The sequence below is a fragment of the Bos grunniens genome, chromosome 14, assembly GCF_055505025.1.
Source record: "Bos grunniens cultivar Pamir isolate PY7600 chromosome 14, Bosgru_T2T1.0, whole genome shotgun sequence".
Classification (NCBI taxonomy): domain Eukaryota; kingdom Metazoa; phylum Chordata; class Mammalia; order Artiodactyla; family Bovidae; genus Bos; species Bos grunniens.
Window position 1 is genome coordinate 319,066 of NC_141178.1, and position 25,694 is coordinate 344,759.

Consider the following 25,694-nt stretch of genomic DNA (forward strand, 5'->3'; position numbering starts at 1 on the left):
TGTAGAGAGAGTTAACTTGTTTATAGGTGCCCATGTGTCCAGATGTATAAAAACATTGCATCCACTCACAGAGTTTCTTTTCCCAGTAACTGAGCCAACAGTAGCCTTAAAATGCCAAAAGCTTAAATGACAACTAGCAACGTCGGGATTTACAAGTCACAGAGCATGTGCACAGTTACCACATTTGATGCATGCGTGCTCAGTCATGTTTGACTCTTTGCGATATCATGGACTGTAGCCCACCAGGCTCTCCTGTCCATGGGATTTCCCAGGCAAGAATACTGGAGCGGGTTGCCATTTCCTTCTTGTGGGGATCTTCCCCACCCAGGAATTGAACTCGCATCTCCTGCATCTCTTGCACTGGCAGGAGGATTCTTTACCAGGGCGCCACCTGGGAAGTCCAGTTATCTCACTTGGTTCGTTAGTAATCCCATGACGGTTATTGCTGTCACCTTCATTATAATCATTATCACTTGCATCATCATTGTCATCATCCCTGTTTTATAGGGATAAGGAAACCTGAAGTGTCAGGACCTTTAGTTGTATTTGAAAATTACCCAACTCAAATTGGCTTCTGCAAAAGGGGAACATGGAAGAAAATACAGGGATCTACTGAGGGTCAGGTGCAGCCGGACCAGGCGTCTCATCTCTCGGCTCTGCTTTCCTCTGCGTTGGCTTCATCTGTCGGCAGCCCGCCCCTCTCGATGGCCAGATGGCCGTCTGCAGACCTATGATTGCAACTGTTGTCTCTGTACACATGCTGGGAGAAAAGCATCACCCCAAAAGTGACTCCTGAAGAAACCCCGGGCCTGGATCTCCTTGGACAAATGGCGTCACACCTACAACCTTTAGCACACTGATGCCCCAGATCACACAGACTGAGGATGGAGGTGAAGCCTGTCATCAGCAGAGGCGGGAGTGGAAGGTGGGCCTGTAGAACCACAGGTGTCCGTGAGGAAGCGTAGGTCATAAGTGCCAGAGCCTGCGCTTTGGAACAAGGCTGCTTCAGCCAACAGGCCGGTCCTGTTGCTCTTTCTCCCCCCTTTCTCCTCGGCTTCTCCTGTTCAGATACAGTGAAAACACAGTGCATACACATGGAACACAATCGGAACATACAGCATTACCCGTGAAGGTTCTCTTCTTAAGTGCGTAGGTTTGCTGATTCATTTTGGTTCTAATAGTCTGCAAAGATTGATCATGTTCTCAGGTTGCTTGTTGGCATTTGTATTCAGGCAGAATAAGACAATTTTTGTAACGTGGCTGTGTTTTTATGTGGCCTGCAAACGTATTTTGGTACGATCCATATAGTAAAGATACGGCTTCAACTACAGAAATTGACTTCGGGGGACTGTTGTAGCTCTCCTAATCCTGCATGTCGCTATGTTTACGTGTTTCTCCATATATAAAATCCAGCATAAAACTATTTTTTGAAATAAAACATTTTATATTTTGAAAATTATAAAAAAAAATTCCCTTCTTACCTTGTTCGGTCACTCAGTTTCCCTCCCAGTTGAACTTACCTGTATGCCTCTCCAGCCATAGGCTCCACACTTACGAGCATTTGTGTTAGTAGCTAAGTCATGTCCGACACTTTTGCAACCCCATGGACTGTGGCCCACCAGGCTGCTCTGTCTGTGGGATTCTCCAGGAAGGAATACTGGAGAGGGTTGCCATTCCTTCTCCGGGCTTACAAGCATTTATATGGATCATTTTTACATCAGTGATACGATACTGCTCTCACTGTCTGCCCCGTGCAATTTTTACTTCTACTGTGGCAGCTGTTTTTGGTTCTCGGACTCTAATGACCTCAGCCGCCCAACCTTGGGGCCATTTTCACACACCCCTTGGTTATTTTTCCACCTTAGGTCTTCATGTTCCTTTTCTTTCTCGTGCCCCTCCCCCTCCCCTCTTTCTACTTTATTTCCTCATCTTTATCTCCTTCCATCTTTATCTCTCTTTTACAAATAGGTGAAGAATTATTGGAGTTGACAGTGCTCTTTTTAAAAATGAGTTACATGATCCTACAGAATGGTTCTTTGCGGGTATGTTGTCAGAAAAATACTTTAGGAAGATGAAACCATTCCCAATCTCTTTTCACCCCCAGAGGCACAGGTTAGCCCAGGCAGTTCAGAAAGCAAAGGGACTTCAACAGACACTTGTAGCTCATATGAACCTGTGCCCCTGAGCGTGAACCTCACAAAATCCTTTTAGGTGGAACAAATAAGTAGATGGAAGGGAGAACGCAGAGTCAGGTTTGCCCCGGGTCTTCCAGGGTCTCTCAAGAAACCCATGCATCTCTCCCAGAGTTGTCTTTTCCATTCCAAGATGCTGGAAATAGTGCTTGCTTAACTGTCTAGCTTCTTCTTGAGGCTTGCCTTTTTCAAGCGCAGGTGCTCTGAAAAGGAACTGAACCACAGCCCACCCTGGAGGATTCTCCTTCTTGCCTCACTGGACCCATTTGCTTGTACCCAAATTGAGAAGAGTCTTCATTGTAAACCAGAATGTAAACTAGAGCTGACCAAGATTAGCTTTTCACTGTGACATCTCATGCACACATTATCTCACTTTTCTCTTTTCAATAATTTTAAGAGGCAAGATTGAGCCATTTTACAGATAAGAACATTGAAGTTTAGGGAGATTATGGAACATGGCTCACAGCCAGCAAGTTTTAGAGTCAGCCTTGAACCCCCACATCCACATGCTTAACAACTACCCCCTGATACTTGTGCTTTTAAATTGTTTCTTTTTAAAAAGCTGCTGAAAAAACCTCTGCATGGCCAGCCCAGGAATGGAATTTCTTTCTCTGTCTCTGCTTTTACTCCAAGACATGCATTGCACAGAGTACATTTACATTTTGACAAAATGAGTTTAAGTGAAAAATTAAGTCAAAGGAATGTATGTTTGAGACTTGTACTCGGTAATGTAATAAGAAATAAATATATATACTGGGTTGGCCAGAAAGTTATTGAAGTTTTTCCATAAGATGTTTAGGAAAAACCCAAATGCACTTTTTGGCCAACTCAGCACATGACCTTCCATGACCTTGACCAGAATCTTGTGTTGTCCCTCGGAGCTCCTAGGGACTTTCATGCCACCAGATGCTTGCATTTGCTTTAGTGTGTAGAGTTTATAGGGATTAAAATTAAATGTTTGTGCTCTTCTTCCTTTTTCCCCTTTGAGTTTGTTGAGCTGATGGAGAGGTGAATGCAGATCACTGTGTTCTGTGTTCGTTACACAAACAACTGACACCTGTTCTGCATCAGACAAGCCAGCCGGCCTTCGTCCACCACCGTTCTGGCGGCTCTGCACAGCCATCGGCGAAAGGCTCCTTCTCCCTCTGGTGATGCTGACCCCTCTCGATCCACAGCCCACCTCTTTTTAGAGCTGAAAGCTGCAGCTTTGTCAGAAACAAGTCTTCCTCCTCGCTCACATGTGTAAGCGTTTTCTTTCTAGTCTGCTGGCTCACAGTCCCAAACACTCGCCCTTTGCCCTCAGGATCGACTCTTCCAGAACTTGCTTCATGCAGAGCCGCTCGGTGGTGGTTTAAGTTGTGTCCCCAAAGTCTTTGCTTCTATTCCCTTCAAGAAGTGAAGCTTAACTCTTCCTCATGAGCATCTGTTGGTCTTAGTGACTCACTTGCAGCACAAAGAATAAACCAGAAGTGATGCTGTGTGACTTTGGAGACCAGGTCATAAAAGGAATTGTAGTTTCTTCCTGCTCTCGGGGGGAATCCAGCTTCCATGTCATAGACACTCAAGCAGCTTTTGTGAGGTAACAAGACTTTGGCATCTCAAACTGCCTGATTCTGGGGGAGTGTTATCTCAGCAATGGGGCTGATACACCCCCAGGACCTCTGATGTGTTGTCCTGGTGACGATCCCCTCCAGGCCAGCTCCTTGGGAGGTGTGAGCTTGGGCTCGGAGAGGCCCACCATGATCCTTAATCCATATAATCTGTGGACCATGTAAAGCGTTTACCCAGGCCTCAACCTCTAGAAATTCTTAATAGCTCTGCAGTGGGGTCCAAACATCTGTGTTTATTTAATTAGATGATTAAAAATTGTAATAAACTACTTCCAGGTTCCTCAAGAATACTTTCAATGGAGAACTGCTGCTGCTGCTGCGTTTGTAAAAAGTCACAGGCCCCTCTGTTCTATGTCCTCTCTGCTTCTCCTTTGACACTGATTGCGGGGAGGTCAGTTCACCTTTCAGCATGTTCGCCTCAGCTGCTGGGAACCCTGGCAAACAACCAAGATCAGGGCTTTCTTCATGAGGGTCTATAGAGCACCCTTCCCAAACTTAAATTGCATCAGATTTGTCTGGAGGTGGTGGCTCGTTTGGTAAAGAATGTGCCTGCAATGCAGGAGACCTGTGTTGGATCCCTGGGTCAGGAAGATCCCTTAGAGAAGGAAATAACAACCCACTCCTGTGTTCTTGCCTGGAGAATCCCATGGACGGAGGAGCCTGGCGGGCTACAGTCCATGGGGTCTCAGAGAGTCGGACCCAACTAGCAACTGACACTACATGCAAGAGTCTTGCTGGCTTTGCTCCCAGAGTCCCTAATTCAGAGGGTCCGGGGATTCGCTGAGAGGCCACACCTCTAACACGCTCCCAGAATCCCTAATTCAGAGGGTCTGGGGATGCACTGAGAGGCCACACCTCTAACACGCTCCCAGAGTCCCTAATTCAGAGGGTCCGGGGATGCACTGAGAGGCCACACCTCTAACACGCTCCCAGAAGATTCTGTTCTGCCAGTCAGTGGTCACACTTTGGGAACCACCACGAGCAGGCCCAGGACTTGGTGTTTAACCATGGCCTCTCCAAGATCCTCCAACAGTGCAGGCAAGAATAACAAATGAAAACAAGTAGAACCTCATCGATTTTGCCTGAGAGGAAGTTATCTGTGGTGACAGAAATCCTCATTGGGGTTATTTGAAGGGAAGTAACGGGAAGAGGAGGGTGTCTGGGACACTTGTAATGTTCTGTTTCTTGGTCTGACTGGTGGTTGACTCGAATGTGTTCCCTTTGTGAAAATACATTTAAGCTATACACTATAATCTGTGCACTTTTCTGTCTATATGCTGTACTTTAAAAGCTGACTTAAAAGTTAACAGTAAAGATAAATGCTGTCAAAATCTGGGGAAAACGGGCCCCCTCCTCACTAGCCTGTACCTCTGTTTTTATAAACCAATTTTCCTCTGGGTATGCTGGAAACTCAACAAAGAAATATTCTCTTTTTTGCTGGCATCATTTTTTGCACGTGCGTGTGATTCCTGACAAATGACTGCTTCCCAAGCTGTCATTAAATAAAACAAAAAATCCAGGTCTTCAAAGGAAAATATTCTAAGAAAAACATTTGTGTGTTTTAAATTCCTAGAATAGTGGATATTGATAGAATACTTTGAAAAGCCAGTTGAGCGCTCATTAATGCATCAGAGAACCCTAGTTTGTGCTTGGCTAGCCAACTTCACTGAAGAGTAAGACCCTTGGTGGTGGCTGTGGTTTAGTCACTCGGTCATGTCCGACTCTGGCACCCCAGGGACTGTAGCCCGCCAGGCTCCTCTCTCCATGGGATTTCCCAGGCAAGAATACTGGAGTGGGTTGCCATTTCCTTCTCCAAAAACTTTGGGAAGGAATGAAAACTCACCGTAGATTGACCAACCATTTCTCTGAAAAATGCCTGAGAGACTTGAGAGTATTTTTCTTCTTGGTAAGGACAAATGTAATTTTAAAAAATACCCTGTTTCATCACAGGAAACCTTTGGATTTTTAGTGAGGAGACTTGTTTTGAAGATTTCTTACTGAAAAAAAATGCTAGTTTTTGCTAAAACTCCCCTAGAGATATTTTACTTTTTAAATCCTCCTTTTTCTGTAATTAAAGTTTATGAGTAAAAAGGTTTACTCACTCTAAAAGGCTGGTTTCAAATGTAAATGAGGCCAGGTTACATTGGGACTTCTGATTTCCAGGTGACCTGCAGAATTGTTGCTTTAAACTCAGGAGTTAAGGAGGACACTGTTGGGCATGTTTATTGGTGACGACCCTCTGGCGGAGTAAATGGCAACCCACTCTAGCATTCATGCCTGAAAAGTCTCAAGGACGAGGAGCCTGGTGGACTACAGTCCTTGGGGTCGCAGAGGGTCAGACACAGTTGCGCAGCTGAGCACACATGCATGTTGGTGATGATGCCTTGGGTCAGCTGTGGACACAGCAGATGCACCTTTACTGGACACCATCCCGTCTAAAGGAGAGACATCGTAATACAGTATTTAAATGCATGGCCTTTTGAGCCTGATTAACACGGCTTCAATCCCGACATCACCAACTATCTGGCCTTGCATCAGTTCTCTGTCCCTCCCAGCTTTGTTGTTGTTCTTCAGTCGCTCTGTCGTGTCCAGCTCTTTGGAACCCTATGGACTGTAGCCCGCCAGGCTCCTCTGTCCATGGGTTTCTCCAGGCAAGACCACTGGAGCGGCTTGCTATTTCCTCTTCCAGGGGATCTTCCTGATTCAGGGATCGAACTCATATCTCTTGCATCCCCTGCATCAGTAGGCATTCTTTATTCCTGGGCCACCTAGGAAGCCCCTTTAATTCTATTATATGAGATGTGAGAGTGAAAGTCGTTCAGTTGTGTCTGAATCTTTGCGACCCCATGGACTACAGAGTCCATGGGATTCTCCAGGCCAGAACACTGGAATGGGTAGCCTTTCCCTTCTCCAGGGGATCTTCCCAACCCAGGGATGGAACCCAGGTCTCTCGCATTGTAGGCAGATTCTTTACCAGCTGAGCCACAAGGGAAGCCCAAGAATACTGGAGTAGGCAGCCTTTCCCTTCTCCAGTGGATCTTCCTGACCCAGGAACTGAACTGGGGTCTTCTCCACTGCAGGGGGATTCTTTACTGACTGAGCCACCAGGGAAGCCCATTATATGAGATTAATAATATCAATCATAGGACTGTTAGAAAAATTACAAAAAAATAATATAAAAGGATTTAAATTTTTGCCCAATGCATAATAAAAACTCAGTGAATATTACCATTATGACTGAGGAATGAAAGGAAATTGATACATGGATCATTTCATTCACTTCTGAAATTCCCAATCCCCCTAACCCTAACCCTAATTAATCAGTGGGATTTATTTGCCTGTATAAATATATGAATGGGTAAATAAAACGTATATTTTTCTCTCTGCAATAAAATTACAGATGTGGGGAGTGCTTGTCAGGGATTTGGGGTGGTGGGGGGTGCAGAACTTTGACCCCTAGGGGCGGCTGAGGGGAACGCCGGCTGCACTTGTGACCCCTAGGGGCGGCTGGGGGAAAGCGGCCGCACTTGTGACCCCCTAGGGGCAGCTGGGGGGAAAGTGGCCGCATTTGTGACCCCTAGGGGCAGCTGGGGGGAAAGCGGCCGCACTTGTGACCCCTAGGGGCGGCTGGGGGAAAGCTATGGGGATGGTGTGGTTCTGTTCTGTCCCTTGCTTGCAGTGGCGTTTCCATGAACCTGCACGTGGTAAATGGGGTCCAGCTATACACTTACATTGTGCCAGGGCCCCGGTTTTGATATCGTATTGCTGTTGTTTAGTCACTAAGTTGGGTCTGACTCTTTTTTGACCCCATGGACTGTAGCCGGCCAGGCTGCTCCATGGGATTTCCCGGGCAAGAATACTAGAGTGGATTGCCATTTCCTCCTCCAGAGGAACTCTCCCACACAAGGATCAAACCCACATCTCTTGTTGGCAGGTGGATTCTTTACCACTGAGCCACCTAGGAAGCCCTGACATTATAATATATTACAGCTGTATAAAATAGAACTATCAGAGTAAAGTGAGTGAACGGAATGAGTGAGTGAGTGAGTGGAACCATCAGAGTAAACAGAGTGGGTCGTGTCCTGGGCTTCTTTGTCCTGATTTTGCAATACTGTGTAAATTTATAAGTGCTTCACAATAAAAAATTTAAAAACCAAGAGCATCTGTCAAGAACTTCTGCCTTTTACCATAGAATTACAGTATGCAAATCTCACGCTGAATCTCAAGTGATCCCATTGGAGTTCTTGCATAAACTTTGAAATTTGACTTTAAATATAACTCTTTGGGAATTTCCTGGTGGTCCAGTGGTTAGGAGTCCAAGCTTTCACCACAGGGGCTCAGGTTCGATCACTGGTCCAGGAATTAATATCCCAAAAGCCTCCCAGTGCAGGTTTAAAAAACAAACAAAACAAAACAACCACCAAAAAAACCCCACATTTTTGTGCCTCTCTTTCCCCACTGTTACCTTGTCCTAGGCCAGTTCACTCCAGCGCATGCAGGCTCAGTTGCTCAGTTGCGTCCGACTCTTTGCAACCCCATGGACTGTAGAGCCCACCAGGCTCCTCTGTTCATGGGATTCTCCAGGCAAGGATACTGGAGGGGGTGGCCATGCCCTCCTCCAGGGGCTCTTCCTGACCCAGGGATCGAACCTGCATGCCCTCTTAGCAGGCGGATTCTTTACCACTGAGCCAGCTGGGAAGCCTTGCATTACACGTGCACAAAGATGAAGAGGTAGGGAAATGTGCCACAGACAGGATTCCTGAAGAATGCAAAACTTTGGTCGTCTCTGATGCTAAAATAGTCACAATTAATAATGAACAGTAGAATTATGCAGGTGGATAGATATTTCAGTCTACATCCCACTAGCATCTCCTAGGATGTGAGCATATTGTTAAAGTCCTCTAGGGATGGAGAAGTAAGGCAGATTAATATCAGTTCACAGCTTGGAAGTCTTAATACGATGCTGCTAATAAGACACAGCTGAATAACAGGAAGGCCAGGCGTCCTTAATTCATGTGACTAGAGAGCTATGCCCTCAGTAGCTCAACCAGTGCCTCAGCACAGCCAGTGTGTGTGGATGGACGGGTGAGTGGATGGATGGACGGATGGACGGATGATGGGGCCATTAAGACCTCAGCACAGCCAGTGTGTGTGGATGAACGAGTGAGTGGACGGATGGACGGATGATGGGGCCATTAAGACCTCAGCACAGCCAGTGTGTGTGGATGGATGAGTGAGTGGATGGATGGACGGATGGACGGATGATGGGGCCATTAAGATAAGCCATGCAAAAGAAGCTTAAAGTAAGAATGAAGAATTAGTTCACTTTAGTGGGGAGAGGCAGTGTAGGGATAGGAGGGAGGGCAAGGGTTATCATAGGATGATATGAACTCATCTATGTGAAACTTTTGAAAATTGTAAAGCATTCTAGAGTTTAAAGACTCTTTTATTCGATTAAAAAGTGAATTTAAAAATCTCAGGGACTTCCCTGCAGTCCAGTGGTTGAGACTCTGTGCTTGCACTGCAGGGAGCCCCAGTTCGATCCCTGGTCAGGGAACTAAGATTCTGCAGGCTTCATGGGGTGGCCAAAAGGAAAAACAAAAACAAAAACAAAACCCACTCCAAAAAAACCTTAATTAAAAAGCTAAAAAAATTAAAAGTAAAATGTATGATAGAAAACAGAAATTAATTCACCTTTGTAGCTCAGGGCTTGAGGAGGCACAATCTGCCAGGGAACCCCCTAACCCTTCTCTCTCTGCTCCTCTAGGCAGCTTGAAATCCACTCTCCAGATGCTAAGCACACCGTGGTCCTGAGGGGCAAGGACTCCGCCACGGCCCAGGCCTGGTTCAGCGCCATCCACGCGACCGTCAGTGACCTGCTGACCCGCGTGATCACAGAGGTCCGGGAGCAGCTGGGCTCGACAGGCCTTGCTGGGGGCCGGGAGATCAGGCACCTCGGCTGGCTTGCAGAAAAGGTAAGGAAACATCCCCCATCCAAGCATCTTCCCCAGGCCTTCCCAGCACACGCTGCAGCCCCTGAAATTGGGTGCCTCGTTCCACAGGCTGAGTCACTCACTGGGATTTCTTGTCTCCAGCGGGTCTGCATTATGCAGGAGCTCTGTGTCTTCAGCAACTTTGATTCCCCACAGACAGTCCAGTATGTGGCAAAATGCAAGTGGTCACTCACTGTCTATTGTCTGGATGAATGAGTGAGCAAGCGGCCGGACAGTTTGGTTCTCATATGTACATGGGAAGGGGAAGGGCAGGGGAAATAACTCAGACGCACAATAGAACTGTCTCTTTGGCAGGTAAAGAAGTAGGAATTGTTGCTTTAAAAAGGGATTTGTGTGGGTTTTGAGGGACCTAACTGTTAACACAGATACTTTGCAAATAAAGCAATTGTAATCTTGCCAGTAAGATCCTATGGACAGAGGAGCTGGCTGGGCTACAGTCCATAGGGTTGCAGAGTCAGACACGACTGAGCGGTTTACCTCACATACACATACAGTGATGATAACAGCGAAGATTTCTTAAGCAACTACTCTGTGTGCATTCTTCTCAGATATCATCTTTTATTTGTACTCTTCAGCCAGCAGGCTCTGAACATCATCATTTCTGAGCACCTATTTTGTGCAAGGCACAGTGCTAGGCAGGAGGGGACAGGTGTGTAAACATGAGTACAGGGAGGGCAGCCGCCCTGGAAAAGACCTGGGGTCATGGTAACACTGTCGCTCTGATTTCTTTTCCCAAGTGATGTGATGTGTTGAAGATAGTAAAACTCACTTTGCAGCAGTCTCCTGGGAGTTAACCGTCCTCTTGGTTTCAAAGCGTTGAGCCTTTGCCATTGTCCTTACACCTGATTGCTGTTCCTTGAACTTGACTGTGAGTGCTCAGGAACAGTGGACTTTGGGGACAGTCTGACCTCCCAGTGACTCACTTTCTAATAGGCGGTAAGTTGGAATAATGATTGTTGCAATAACAGCTTTCCTGCCAATGAGCTGTCATCTGAGAAGGGCTAGTTCAGTGGCACTTGAACAGGGCATTTGGCTGTTTTCCACCATTGTTCTTTGTTTGTATCAGTTCGTGCGTGGGTCCCAGCCACCGACTTCACACAGAGTGCGTTGTTTGCTGTGGTATTGCCCCATCTCTTACAGATTGCAAAGGACTAAAAGACAATGCAGGTGGTGGTGACACCAAGATCATAATAAACAAAAGCCACAGGTGGTGTCTCGTGACCTGATGTGTGAGGCTTCTTGGTGAAAACAGCCTGCACATCTGGACGGCAGTGTGTTAGAAGTCACAGCCTCTCACCCTCTCCACTTTTACTCTCTCCAATTGCACGTGTTTGTTTCAGGAGCAGTCCTGTTAGTCTGGGATCTTTCAATTGCAAGTGACAGACAGCTCAGCTCAGCTTGAGCACATAAAAGGGGGCCTAGCACTTCTGGTAACGACAGTGTGCAGGGTGAGCTTCAGGCCCGGCGGGATCCAGGGCTCACAGAAGGCCAGGGGCCTGCCTCTGCATGGTTTGCACCCTCTCCACTTTGCTGGTTTATACCCTAGCAAGCGCCCTTTTCTTCGGCCCAGGAGTTCCAGGTTTGTCTGGGTGGTTTTTTTGTTTTGTTTTTATAGCTGGCTGCCTCAGTGAACAGAAGGCTCTTTGCTCCCATATTTCCAACAAAAGTCCTAAGGTCAGCCTTATCCAAACTGTGCCCTGATGGATGAGGAGAGGTAGTTCTGAAATGGGAAAGTAGGCTACAGTGCAAGAAGAAGGCTGAATGGATTCTGGGGAAGCAAGAACAACAGACATTTGCTGTAGAAGGGAATGGGGAGGAGTTGATCAGGATGAAAAATGTCTTTACTGGGTTAGGGTCCAGAGTGGATGCAGGGATGTGCTGTGTAGGTTAGGGTCCGGCAGGAGATGGATGGCAAACTCAGAAGGGGTGACTGGACGGGATTTAACACAGCGACAGTTTGTGAGTGTGGCCGAGACAGAGGAAACCAGGAGCTGAATGATGAGAGGCCACTGCCATCCTTTACCTGGAAGTGGCCAGGAAGAGGAGCCGCGACCTTAAGCTAGCAAGACTCGCAGCTCTGGAAAAGCGCCACTCGCTGAGAGCTGTGGCCTCTTAGCACAGAGACAATCCCCGCGAATCCCTGCCTGCTGATCTCCTACTGGTGTCTGCCCTAGGTTGAGGCTGCCTGGAAGCCAGAGGCAGGGGCCACGGGTGCTCAGTTAAGGTCAGCCTCCCTGGGCTCCGAGCAGGGCAGCAGGTGGTGGGGCCTGGCTGTGGAGGCAAAGGGAGGCTGTCCAGCACACACATTCCTCCACCTCGCAAGTAACCAGATGCTGTCAACCCTAGAAGGTACCGTTCTCTCATCTCTTTTAGCACCAACTGCAATTAAAACCATTACCATTCGGATAGTTGGAAAATGGTTATTACATCATTAGTAGTGATATTAGCATTTTTTCCAAAGGTTCCATTTTCTCACTTATAAACTGTCTGCTTATGCCTTTTGTTTCTCCCAATTATCCGTAGACACATTAAGCATTCCAATGGAGCAGTCATAAAGGTACATAAAATGCTTTCTGTTTTTAGAATATGATTGTTCTTTTGATGTACTTTCAGATCTTCAGATGTTTCTTTAAATTGTATCATGCATTATGCCCGTAAGAGCAATCAGTAATGACTTATTATGGATAATTATCAGAAGGGAGAAGGTCTTTTATTGCCTTCATCTTCAAAACTTCTGAAAAGATTACCATAGATCAAGTCCAAGGGAGCAAATCCAAACTGGAATCTTTTTGAATAAATATTTGATACTGAATCTTGATGTGGAGACATTAGAATGGTTTTTAGCAAAATGTTACAACAAATGGCAAATCCTTAATACTGTGGCTTTCTTGTATTACCACAAATATCAGAAAATTCACTTGGCATTTGTAAAGATATAAAGGATGATCCTATATATATTCAGCTGTAATTTATCTGAAATTGATATCCTTTGTCTTTTCCTATACTGTTAATCTTTGATTTATTTTTTTTTTGACCTAGTAACAGTGGCTCCAGGACAAAGTTTGTACATATTATACTCAATTTCAAGTTTTTAGAACTGGCATTTACATGAACTAAAACAATAGGAAGCAACAACAGTTTCCCTTCTAAAATTCTTTTCAGTGCAAATCCTCAAGCTTCCTCCTCACTACACAGAAAGAGAACTTTATATTAACATTACTTTTTACAGTGAGATGATCCAGGGACTAGAAGAATGGCTCTCACGAAATGATCTTGAGTCAGTGGGGAGAACTCAGTCACTCCCCGAGGAGAACCAGCCTGAGAGAAAGGGAGGTGATGGCACTAGGGGTAAAGGACCCGCCTGCCAGTGCAGGAGATGGAAGAGACACGGGTTCCGTCCCTGGGTCGGGAAGACCCCCTGGAGGAGGGCACGGCAACCCACTCCAGTATTTTGCCTGGAGAATCCCGTGGACAGAGTAACCTGGCGGGCTATGGTCCATAGGGTTGCAAAGAATCGGACACGATTAAAGCAACTTACCACGCAGTGGCTTACAGTTTTCAGGGAGGGCAGAGCAGAGACTGGCTTAAAGGGGAGTGGGGTTATCCTGAAGGAAGGTGATGAGAAAATCTGGTACCTTGGGTGGCTCCTAATTATGGAAGATCCTGAAAGCGGGACAGACGGTTTGAATTTGATTTGTTGGCCATCGGAAATCTTCATGTATGCAGTCAGAGAGAAGGGAACTTAGAGGTGACTTCTCTGAACTGAATGTTTGTCTCCCCCCAGAATCTGTAGACTGAAGCCCCAATCCCTAATGGGATGGATTTGGAGGTGGGGGCGTTGGGAGGTCATGAGATTTAGATGAAGTCATGGAGATGGATGGAGCTCCATAATAGGGTTGGTGTCCTTCTAAGGGGTGAGGACCCAGAGCAATGTCTCGCCCCCTCACAAAGATGCATCAAGCAGGGAGGCTTCTCCAAGCCAGGGAGAGGACCCTCACCAGAACCCCGTGTTGGCGTCCTGGTCTTGAAGTTGCAGCCTCCACAAGTGTGAGAAATGAGGGTTTGTTCTTTAAGCCATCCAGTGTGTGATGATGTATTCTAGCAGCCTGAACCGAGAGAGTGATCAAACATACCTCTTCTTTCTAAAGATGAGGAATCTGGGACCTGGAAAATGGAAGGTCTCTTATTTACGGCCACACTCTAAATCAGGATACAGGATTAATGAGTGAATGGGACAATGCCGTGGTGTCATTATCTCCTTTATTTAATTTGTAAAGAGCCTAGTGCAGCTCTCTCATCGCGGCCACTTTACCTCTCCCCGTGGACTCTGGCGGCCGTTCTCTGGGCCTGCTGCAGCCAAGGTCAGCCACGCCGCCCCTCCGAATGGGGCCGTCACCACGTGCCCTTGACGTCCGTGGGCCGCGGTGGCGGGGCCGCTGCTTTCCCCGTGGGTGCTCTCGTCTGTAGGTGGGCAGGGTGCACCAACAGAAAAGCCTTTCCGCCACCAAGTTAATCTCAAACCGTTTTAAGCCCTTGCAAGCCCTGCTTGCCCCCTAAGTGCTCATCTCTACCCTTGACTATGAAACGCATTATGCCCCAAACAAATTTTTTGAATCATCATTCTTTAGGTAGTCTTTTTACAGTTATTATTGAGGTGTCTTTAATGGTCCTATTTCGGACAAAAGAAAAATAAAAGAGAAAATAAAACAAAGATTAATAAATAAAGGAAAAATAAACAGAAAAAAATAAAGTTCTGACTCGCTACTTAAAAGAACAGTAATAAGCGAATGCGCGGCAATTGTTGAGCTCTGTTTTGTGCTCGTTTATCGGGTGTTGTCTTTACTCTCACCTGTTATCTCAGTTTGCAAACTATTTCTTGTCAGGTTAAAAACACAACATGGTTTAAAAAAAAAAAAAAAACCCAGTTGGGAGCTCTGAGATGCAGTTCAGTTCTCAACTTCCCCTCATTTCCACAAAAGTTCCTTTCAAATGGGAATGTTTAGAGGGCTGTGCCTCCCCAGGGTGGTATTGGAGGAGAGGCAGTAAGTTGGTAATTAGTATTTATTATGTGCTTAAGTCTTTCTCAGCCAGAGTGCTTTAAATAATCCCTAATCTGCCTGCAATGCAAGAGACATGGATTCAATCCCTGGGTAGGGAAGATCCCCTGGAGGAGGAAATGGCAACCCCTGCCAGTATTCTTGCCTGGAGAATCCCTTGGACAGAGGAGCCAGCAAGTTACAGGCCATGGGGTCACAAGAGTTGGACACGACTTAGCCTAGGAGGCATCGGAGAAGACAATGGCACCCCACTCCAGCACTCTTGCCTGGAAAATCCCATGGACGGAGAAGCCTGGTGGGCTGCAGTCCATGGGGTCGTGAACAGTTGGACACGACTGAGCGACTTCCCTTTCCCTTAGCCTAGGAGGCAAGCTTGGAGAAGTTAAGGAGCTTTTCTAAGATGACTCCTCTAGTAAGAGGTGGGGCCAGAGTTTGAACCCCTCTTTCTGCGGGGAGCGAGCTCCGCCCCTGGCAAAGGTCATGAGGAAGGAGGCTTGGCATACGCAAAGGCGAGATCAAGCCTCAGGAGTCTCCCTGGAAATTCTCGAGCAATCTACCCCCAAAACCAGAGTCTGCCTACTTTCTGCTTTGTGCTTTCACCTACATCTCTGACTTTACGAGGGGCTGTTCCCCACTACCTCTCTGAAAAAAGAGTTAGCTTACAGCTCCAGTTAATAATTCCTGGGTGTGACAGTGTTTCAACCTACAAACTCCTTTGGAAATCCTCTAGCCTGCCTGAATAGGTTTTTCCGGCCACATGTGATTGTTCAGAGCCTCCCAACTGTGAGAGGCAGGAGATGTTCTAAACTGTCTAAACACAGATTCTTTTGAGTAGCTAAAAGATTGATTAGAAATTGTATTGGTGAAGGGATTCTCACTTGTTGGGCCAATGTTTGCTGCTAAGTCTCCATATCCCTTACCTGCTGTGTCCCTGGCAGTGTATTGATTAATATAGTTGGTGTAAGTAGTAGCTTTAATGTTTGTAATCTGGGACCCTTGAGTTAATTCTTTTTCTTGTTATAGCCCACCACACCTTTGCTCTGTAGGAATGCAACTTTATCTAATGCTTTTGGGAGGCTGGTGCCTGACTTTAGAATAATCACCTTTAGAGAAAAAGGCCTCCAGGCCAGAAGATGATGCAAATTACCTAAACTTTTGCATATGATAAGTTTGCAGGAAGAAAGCCTGGCTTACTGCATGACTCTACCCCTTCCCCCATTATCCTCTATGCATAACTTAAGGTAAAAAAACTACTTTGGAAAATAAAGTGCGGGCCTTGTTCACCGAAACTTGGTCTCACCTTGTCGTTCTTTCTCTTACCTTCTGGCTGAATTATTCAGCCTCTTTTCTCCACTGAATTTCCTCACTGAGCTATCCTCATTCTATTACTCTTTATATCCTTAATTAACGTTTAATTAAGCAATTGTTTCCTGATCTTCGCCTACACCGTCTCTCCTTCGAATACCCTGGATCAGCCGGGGCTGGTCCCCGGCAGGTGGCGTCTTTCTAACTCTATGGCAACCCATTCCAGTACTCTTGCCTGGAAAATTCCATGGATGGAGGAGCCTGGTAGGCTACAGTCCATGGGGTCGCAAAGAGTCCAACATGACTGAGCGACTTCACTTTCTAACTCTATAGGTCAGAACTTTCCACTAAGCTGAGCTAAAGGGACCCAGGGAGCAAGTGTTCACATGAGTGAGCCCCCGAGAACCCATACCAAAAGCAAAGTTTCAGAACTAAGAGCCATGTCAAAATACTCAGACCCTTCATTCGCCTTTATGGAAATAAAGGGTGGCTGTCGGTTCAGGCTGCTGCCACAGAATGCCCTTGACTGTCTGGTTTATAAACAAGGGAAACTTATGTCTCATGGTTCTGGAGGCTGGAAGTCTAAGATCAGGGTCCCAGCATGGAGCCTGTTACAAACAGCCCTCTTCTGTGTCCTCACGTGGCAGAGAGAGAGGACTAGCCGCTCTTCTCTTATAAGGACGCTAACTCTGTCATGGAAGCTCCAGTCTCCTGACCTAACCACCTCACAAAGGCCCCACCTCCTAAAACCAGCATATCAGGGCTTCAACATGTAGATTTGAGGGGGAGGGAAACATTCAGTCCACAGCAGAGGGAGTGGACATGCCATCACAGAGCAGTGCTTCCTAAAATCTTTTCCCTCCTGCCCTACAAAGACTGAAATTATCTTTGGTAGGAGAGGTTAAGAGGAACACTAGAATACACACACACACACACACACACTCACACACACACGACACGAATATGATTTGTGTTTACACACACACACTCCAATACTTTGGCCACCTGATGTGAACACCAGACTCATTAGAAAAGACCCTGATGCTGGGAAAGATCGAAGGCAGGAGAAGGGGACGACAGGATGAGATGGTTGGATGGCATCACCGACTCAATGGACGTGGGTTTGGGTGGACTCCGGGAGTTGGTGATGGACAGGGAGGCCTGACATGCTGCAGTCCATGGGGTTGCAAAGAATCAGACACAACTGAGTGGCTGAACAACAGCAGCAGATACACACACAGAGAGCACTGGGCTTGTTTTTCATGTTTCCCAGTATCTGTGAATTTCCGGTATCATGGTTTAATTAAATAATCCCAGTCAACAACATGGTGCAGATTTCAGTTACTGTAGGTAATTTTGTATTATTAACTGTAAGTAATTTTAACCGTGTTTTAACTGCATATTCACAGTAAGTAATCTTGTAAAGCGCACATCTTGCTGCTAGTTTTTACCCACAGGTCGCTGCGTGCCCGTGGCTGCTGAGCATCGTGGTGACAACCGGTCATGGTGCTCACTTCAGTCTGCTGTGATTGGTCACGGCGCACTTGCTCCTTCACACACGACAGCGAGGGGGGTAGGTGTGCTTCCTGCTTTTCTCCCAGGGATCAGTCAATATGACATTTGCAGGAATGGATATTAGAAAGAGAGAGCAAAGCTAAGTTTATGAGAGTGGCTGTGAAGAAAGGATGAAGGTGACCGGGAGAGTGACGCCAGTGGAAGCCTTCACATTCGTGGAGCTCTCAGAGAAGTTCCACATCCCTGGAGGGTCCAAGTGCAGTGTAAGAGGCTGCTAGCTGATCCAGGCCTGGAAAGGAGGAGGATGACTTGTCAAGGCACAGACAGGGTGCTCACGTCTCATATGCGACGTGACGAGAAGGCGGCGAGCGCTGCTCAAGCTGCTCCCAGCAAGGTTTCAACAAAGGAACAAAGGCACTGAATCCCCAATCTTTCCAATGTTTTAAATTATAGGTTATTTAGTAAATATTAATTTTATTTTTATAGACAGTAAGACAATTTTAATGTCTTAATAACAGTTTTGAAAATCCACAGAACATTACCAGTTTTCCCAACTGACTGTTGAGACCACTTGGTGTGATGTCAGCTTGCACAGCCGTTTCTGTGTGTTCACCACTGCTGTGCAGAGGCAGGTGTCTGTCTCTGTCTCTTTCTCTCTCTCCATTTATCCATCTCTCCCTCTGTTTATCCATTCATTCATCTACCTACCTTATCTCTGTCTCTCTACCCTTATTCATCTCTATGCATCCTTATCTATTTTTGCCTCCCTATCCACTTATCCAGCTATTTCACTGTTGCTGTCTCTGTCCGTCCATCAGTTTATCACATTTTTATATTATTACTTACTTCACTAGGCCACCTTTAATCTTCAGTTCCAACAATAGCAATCTGTTCTTTCCCCCAAAATTCCAGGTGAAATACAACCAAGTGATTTTATTCTCTAGCTACATTGCCCAGCTATATTAGAAGAATCTCAAATGTAAATGTAACAGCCCTGGCCTGAGTCAAACAGGCTGCTGGTAATCAAGATCTTGACAGTGTAATTAATGGAATGGTATTTCTGGAGCCTCTAAATATATCAACTCCACCATCTGCCCTAAAAATCACCTAAGCAAGAACTTCCTACCCCTTCTTACAGGGAGAAAGTGGTCTCTGACCTGAGGGGACTCCCTTCTGGTAAATGGAAATAGAGCTACTGCCCAGGCCATCCCTGACTGCATCATCCGTAAATCGACTGTCTGCTGTGCTGGGAAACACAGTTAATGCAGTTAAGTGGTAACAGGCCTGACGTGTTGCTGTAAAATGCAGTCAGCAAGTTCCTGCCTGAATCACCTCTGAGATGGAGCAGGACACGAAAACTTGGTTATCTTCCTGTTGGTTTCTGTCTGTAAGCGTTTAAAGCAAATGTGCCAGAATGAATCACCGACTTGATGGACGTGAGTTTGAGTAAACTCCAGGAGTTGGTGATGGACAGGGAGGCCTGGAGCGCTGCAGTCCATGGGGTCTCAAAGAGTCAGACATGACTGAGCTACTGAACTGAACTGAACTGATGAGTGGAGTTCAAACTGCCCCCATCTCACATTCACTCTAATAAAAATCAAAGACTTAAAATTAGGATGGATGTTGGCATGGAGACAGAGGCAACCATAATGAAAGCGTGAAAATCTGCCCACTTTTATACATGACTTCACAGTGCAGTTTAGCCCTGAGTCATTCTCCCTGGAGCGGAAACCTCAGAGCTGCCCTCGTAAGAGAGATGGGGGCATGTGTGTCTAGTTCCCATAGGCTGATTTGCACAAATTCACCTGATTCCATCTCTTTGGAAATGATCATGAGACTCAAGATAGAAAGCTTCCTGTGCCTGGTTGTGTGGTAGCAAACTAAACTTTGTTTTATCTCATTAGGCTTTGAAGATTGTTCTTCCTTTATGAAACAGATCATACATTGATGACAGTCTTAGAATTCTTTGGGAGCTGAGACTGAAATGGAGATTCTCTAGGAGCGATTGGTAAGGGAGGACTCTGTTATACGATAAACTGAGGCATGTCGGACATTTTCAGAGTTTAAGCAAAAATCAGTTCAAATTGGAAGTGTTTAGGAGCTCAGGGAAAGGCATATAGAAAAAGTGTGGAAGCAAAGGAAAGAAATGTTCAATCATTTATAGCTTAAAGCCCTCATTGGATATGATTGATTATCCTTAAGTTTGATTTCATAGCCTCAAGGCATTTCAGGGCTTGGATTTTGGTTTGCTCACACAGACCTCCTAAGCATTAGATCCATCTCAGTCTAATGGCCTCCTTGTTTACTTAATTTAACAGCTCTTAGGAGAAACCTGTAAGGAAATGAATGAAGCAGTGTAGACAGGGGAGGAAGCAAAGCATGGATGATGTGGTGATGCTGCAGGAAAAAAGTGCACTGTAAGAGGATGGTCACATCCTGTGTCTCAGGCGAGTTCCTGGGACCAGCTGCCAAGTGAGGGCCACCAAGTGAGGGCCGCCAAGTGAGGGTCTTTGGCTTTGCACATGAAGAAATTCAAGAGCAAGCCAAAGTACAGTGAAAGCAGATTTATTCAGATCCACAGTCCAAAAGCAGAGTGTGGGTCATCTCAGAAGGCAAGAGGGTATGGGATTTTATGGGCTGGGTAATTTCATAGGCTGGACTTGTCTGGTAGCACAGTGTTAAAGAATCCGCCTGCCAATGCAGGAGATGTGGGTTTGATCCGTGGGTCAAGAAGATCCTCTGGAGAAGGAAAAGGCAGCCCACTTCAGTATTCTTACCTGGGAAATCCTGTGGACAGAGGAGCCTGGCGGGCTACAGTCCATGGGGTCTCAGAGTTGGAAGTGACTTAGCAGCTAACCAACACAACAATTCAGCAATTTCATAGGCTGATGAGTGGGAAGATTATTTCAGCTATTTGGGGGAAAGGGCGGGAGGTTCCAGGCATTGGGTTACCACCTACTTCTTGGCCTTTTATGGTCGGCCTTGGAACTGGCAGGCACCCACGGGTGTGTCATTTAGCCTATGCCGATGTATTACAATGAGTGTATCCTGAGGCTTGTGGTCTGCTGGAACTCACGTTGCCTGCCATCTTGGACTTAGTTGCTTCTAACCAGTTTATGTCATGTCCATTTGCAGTGCCCGTGTCATTCTTTTCAAGGTTGTGCCCCGCCCCTTCCCATTTCAGAATCAGCCCACCCCTCGGGGAGGCTGCAGCATGAATGGCAGCACAGAGCTTTCCCACGCAGAGCCACAAGCTGGGGTTGATCGCCGGCATGAGTCAGCCGTGGCTGTGGGCTCCGCTGGAGGTCGCAGGAGCCCGCCTGTCGGCCACAGGCAGTTCTCTAAAGAAGGCAAAGGGTCCACTGAGCAGTCAGTGTTCACATCAGGGAATTTTGTCTTCAGGCCAACAGTACCTGCTATAATCACTGGTGTGTCCACACAGGGGGAAAAAATTCCAACAGATGTACATGGCACCCTTGAGTAGCAGAGAAAGATACTTTTAATGCTTTGAAATTCCCAAATGTTATTTCAGAGTCCCTTTGCATCCTTACATTTTTGGCTTGGGCTTTTTATTGCTTCTAATATGAGTAGACCGTGACTTTACAAATTCGGTGTAAATTAACACATTTCATTTTTCATCCTGAAACTCCTTCAAGTTGGTATATTCAGGTTTTTTCAGCTGAATCAGTTCCTGGGTTTATCAACTGCATAAACTAGAAGTTCTTCATATTGATTTTATTTAGGATTAGAGCTCGAAATGTAGGTGTATCTAGAGTTCTAGAACCTGATTTAAGAACATCCCTATTTACATATTTCATTTCCCTATTTACATATGGCTTCCCAGGTGACTCATGTGGTAAAGAATCTGCCTTCTCAGGGCTGAGTGAGACGCACGTGTGATGGTGTCTGAGTGCCTGCTCAGTCGTGTCCAACTCTTTGTGACCCCAGGGACTGCAGTCCACCAGGCTCCTCTGTCCATGGGATTCTCTAGGTGAGAATACTGGAGTGGGTTGCAAATTCCTTCCCCTTCTCAGAGTGGCCACACTTTGTGAATTTATCATCTTTCTTAATGAAAAGAACACTAGATCGGAACTCAGAATTGGAGAACTCTAAACTGAGGTTGCTGATTGCTCTGGGGGGAAATGTCAAGTTTTTATTGAGATTTACAGCTAGGAGGTACAAACAATAATAGAATAAGAATTGGCAGTTTTATGTTATTTTGTCATAATCATGCAGCTAGTTAGCATTAGGTGTGAATCTAAAACTCACTCTGATTTTCAGTCTAAGGCATTCCCCCTGGTACACCTCACTGTCATGTAAAGCGTTGTAAGAACTCTTCAGAATCATGCAAATGTATGACCCTCTCAGCTGTTTCTCCTTTGGTGTGGATGGGGCTGCTGGCCGAGGACTGTGCTGAGATCAAAGGCAGGGATGCACGAGAGATGGGGGTACCTTCTAGAGCACAAGAGGTCCAAGGGAGTGAAAGTGAAACCTGGGGGGGGGTCGGCGGAGAAAGACGGTGGGCTGAGAGGATTTCTGGTCACGGTGACGCGGTGGCCACAGCCTCTCTTGCCTTAAGTAGCCCTGACACTCTCCTGTTGTCCTGAAAGTCTTTTTAAAATAGTGCTGGCAATGTGTATGGGGCTTCCCTGGTGGCTCGGATGGTAAAGAATTGATAGCTTACAGTGAACGGTGTCGGATTTGTGATCTCCAAAGAAGAAGATGTAGCTTTGGGACCAGGGACCAGGCTTGATCACTCCAGAGCTTTTGTGTGGCAGAGTTTATTAAAGTGAAAGAGGGCAGAGAAAGCCTCTGACAGAGACCTCAGAAGGGGGCAGAGAGTGTCCTCTGCTAGTCTAAGCAAGGCAGCTGTATACCTTCTCAACTGGTTCTTACAGTAAATCAAAAGAACGTCTCAAGGTTGTAAAGATCTTACTAGACCCACTCCCATAATTTACATTTTAAGATGACAGGATTAGAACTAACAATAGAAAGATCTTACCAGATCTTACCATTCCCATAATATACATTCTAAGATATCAGTTGTGGATGTGACTGGTGGTAGAAGCAAGGTCCGATGCTGTAAAGAGCAATATTGCATAGGAACCTGAAGTGTTAGGTCCATGAATCAGGGCAAATTGGAAGTGGTCAAACAGGAGATGGCAAGAGTGAACGTCAACATTCTAGCAATCAGCGAACTGAAATGGACTGGAATGGGTGAATTTAACTCAGATGACCATTATATCTACTACTGTGGGCAGGAATCCTTTGGAAGAAATGGAGTAGCCATCATGGTCAACAAAAGAGTCCGAAATGCAGTACTTGGATGCAATCTCAAAAACAACAGAATGATCTCTGTTCATTTCCAAGGCAAACCATTCAATATCACAGTAATCCAAGTCTATGCCCCAAGCAGTAATGCTGAAGAAGCTGAAGTTGAACGGTTCTATGAAGACTTACAAGACCTTTTAGAACTAACACCCAAAAAAGATGTCCTTTTCATTATAGGGGACTGGAATGCAAAAGTAGGAAGTCAAGAAACACCTGGAGTAACAGGCAGATTTGGCCTTGGAATATGGAAGAAGCACGGCAAAGGCTAATAAGAGTTTTGCCAAGAAAATGCACTGGTCATAACAAACACCCTCTTCTAACAACACAAGAGAAGACTCTACACATGGACATCACCAGATGGTCAACACTGAAATCAGATTGATTATATTCTTTGCAGCCAAAGATGGAGAAGCTCTGTACAGTCAGCAAAAACAAGACCAGGAGCTGACTGTGGCTCAGATCATGAACTCCTTATTGCCAAATTCAGACTTAAATTGAAGAAAGTAGGGAAAACCAGTAGACCATTCAGGTATGACCTAAATCAAATCCCTTATGATTATACAGTAGAAGTGAGAAATAGATTTAAGGGACTAGATCTGATAGATAGAGTGCCTGATGAACTATGGAATGAGGTTCATGACATTGTACAGGAGACAGGGATCAAGACCATCCCCATGGAAAAGAAATGCAAAAAAGCAAAATGGCTGTCTGGGGAGGCCTTACAAATAGCTGTGAAAAGAAGAGAAGCAAAAAGCAAAGGAAAAAAGGAAAGATATAAGCATCTGAATGCAGAGTTCCAAAGAATAGCAAGAAGAGATAAGAAAGCCTTCCTCAGCGATCAGTGCAAAGAATTAGAGGAAAACAACAGAATGGGAAAGACTAGAGATCTCTTCAAGAAAATTAGAGATATCAAGGGAACATTTCATGCAAAGATGGGCTCGATAAAGGACAGAAATGGTATGCACCTAACAGAAGCAGAAGATATTAAGAAGAGGTGGCAAGAATACACAGAAGAACTATACAAAAAAGATCTTCACAACCCAGATAATCACGATGGTGTGATCACTCACCTAGAGCCAGACATCCTGGGATGTGAAGTCAAGTAGGCCTTAGAAAGCATCACTACGAACAAAGCTAGTGGAGGTGATGGAATTCCAGTTGAGTTATTTCAAATCCTGAAAGGTGATGCTGTGAAAGTGCTGCACTCAATATGCCAGCAAATTTGGAACACTCAGCAGTGGCCACAGGACTGGAAAAGGTCAGTTTTCATTCCAATCCCGAAGAAAGGCAATGCCAAAGACTGCTCAAACTACTGCACAATGCACTCATCTCTGCTGCTGCTGCTAAGTCACTTCAGTCATGTCCGACTCTGTGTGACCCCATAGACGGCAGCCCACCAGGCTCCCCTGTCCCTGGGATTCTCCAGGCAAGAACACTGGAGTGGGTTGCCATCTGCTTCTCCAGTGCATGAAAGTGAAAAGTGAAAGTCAAGTCGCTCAGTCGTGTCCGACTCTTAGCGACCGCATGGACTGGAGCCTACCAGGCTCCTCCGCCCATGGGATTTTCCAGGCAAGAGTACAGGAGTGGGTTGCCATTGCACTCATCTCACATGCTAGTAAAGTAATGCTCAAAATTCTCCAAGCCAGGCTTCAGCAATACGTGAACCATGAACTTCCAGATGTTCAAGCTGGTTTTAGAAAAGGCAGAAGAACCAGAGATCAAATTGCCAACATCCGCTGGATCATCGAAAAAGCAAGAGAATTCCAGAAAAACATCTATTTCTGCTTTATTGACTATGCCAAAGCCTTTAACTGTGTGGATTACAATAAACTGTGGTAAATTCTGAAAGAGATGGGAATACCAGACCACCTGACCTGCCTCTTGAGAAACCTATATGCAGGTCAGGAAGCAACAGTTAGAACTGGACATGGAACAACAGACTGGTTCCAAATAGGCAAAGCAGTACGTCAAGACTGTATATTGTCACCCTGCTTATTTAACTTCTATGCAGAGTACATCATGAGAAACGCTGGGCTGGAAGAAGTACATGCTGGAATCAAGATTGCTGGGAGAAATATCAATAACCTAAGATATGCAGATGACACCACCCTTATGGCAGAAAGTGAAGAGGAACTAAAAAGCCTCTTGATGAAAGTGAAAGTGGAGAGTGAAAAAGTTGGCTTAAAGCTCAACATTCCGAAAATGAAGATCATGGCATCTGGTCCCATCACTTCATGGGAAATAGATGGGAAAACAGTGGAAACAGTGTCAGACTTTATTTTTGGGGGCTCCAAAATCACTGCAGATGGTGATTGCAGCCATGAAATTAAAAGACGCTTACTCCTTGGAAGGAAAGTTATGACCAACCTAGATAGCATATTGAAAAGCAGAGACGTTACTTTGCCAATAAAGGTCTGTCTAGTCAAGGCTATGGTTTTTCCATTGATCGTGTATGGATGTGAGAGTTGGACTGTGAAGAAAGCTGAGTGCCAAAGAATTGATGCTTTTGAACTGTGGTACTGGAGAAGACTCTTGAGAGTCCCTTGGACTGCAAGGAGATCCATCCAGTCCATTCTAAAGGAGATCAGCCCTGGGTGTTCTTTGGAAGGAGTGATGCTAAAGCTGAAACTCCAATACTTTGGCCACCTCATGCCAAGAGTTGACTTATTG

General features: G+C 45.8%; 1 protein-coding gene across 2 annotated transcripts in view; it reads left to right on the forward strand.

Moving 5' to 3' along the window:
- The window catches only part of SNTB1 (syntrophin beta 1), a 251,180-nt gene that overhangs the window by 152,135 nt on the left and 73,351 nt on the right, over nucleotides 1–25,694 (forward strand). For both annotated transcript variants that reach the window (XM_086335685.1, XM_086335686.1), the window contains exon 3: nucleotides 9,570–9,777. In XM_086335685.1, coding sequence (XP_086191811.1) covers nucleotides 9,570–9,777 — 208 coding nt within the window. The remainder of the gene's footprint in view (nucleotides 1–9,569; nucleotides 9,778–25,694) is intronic.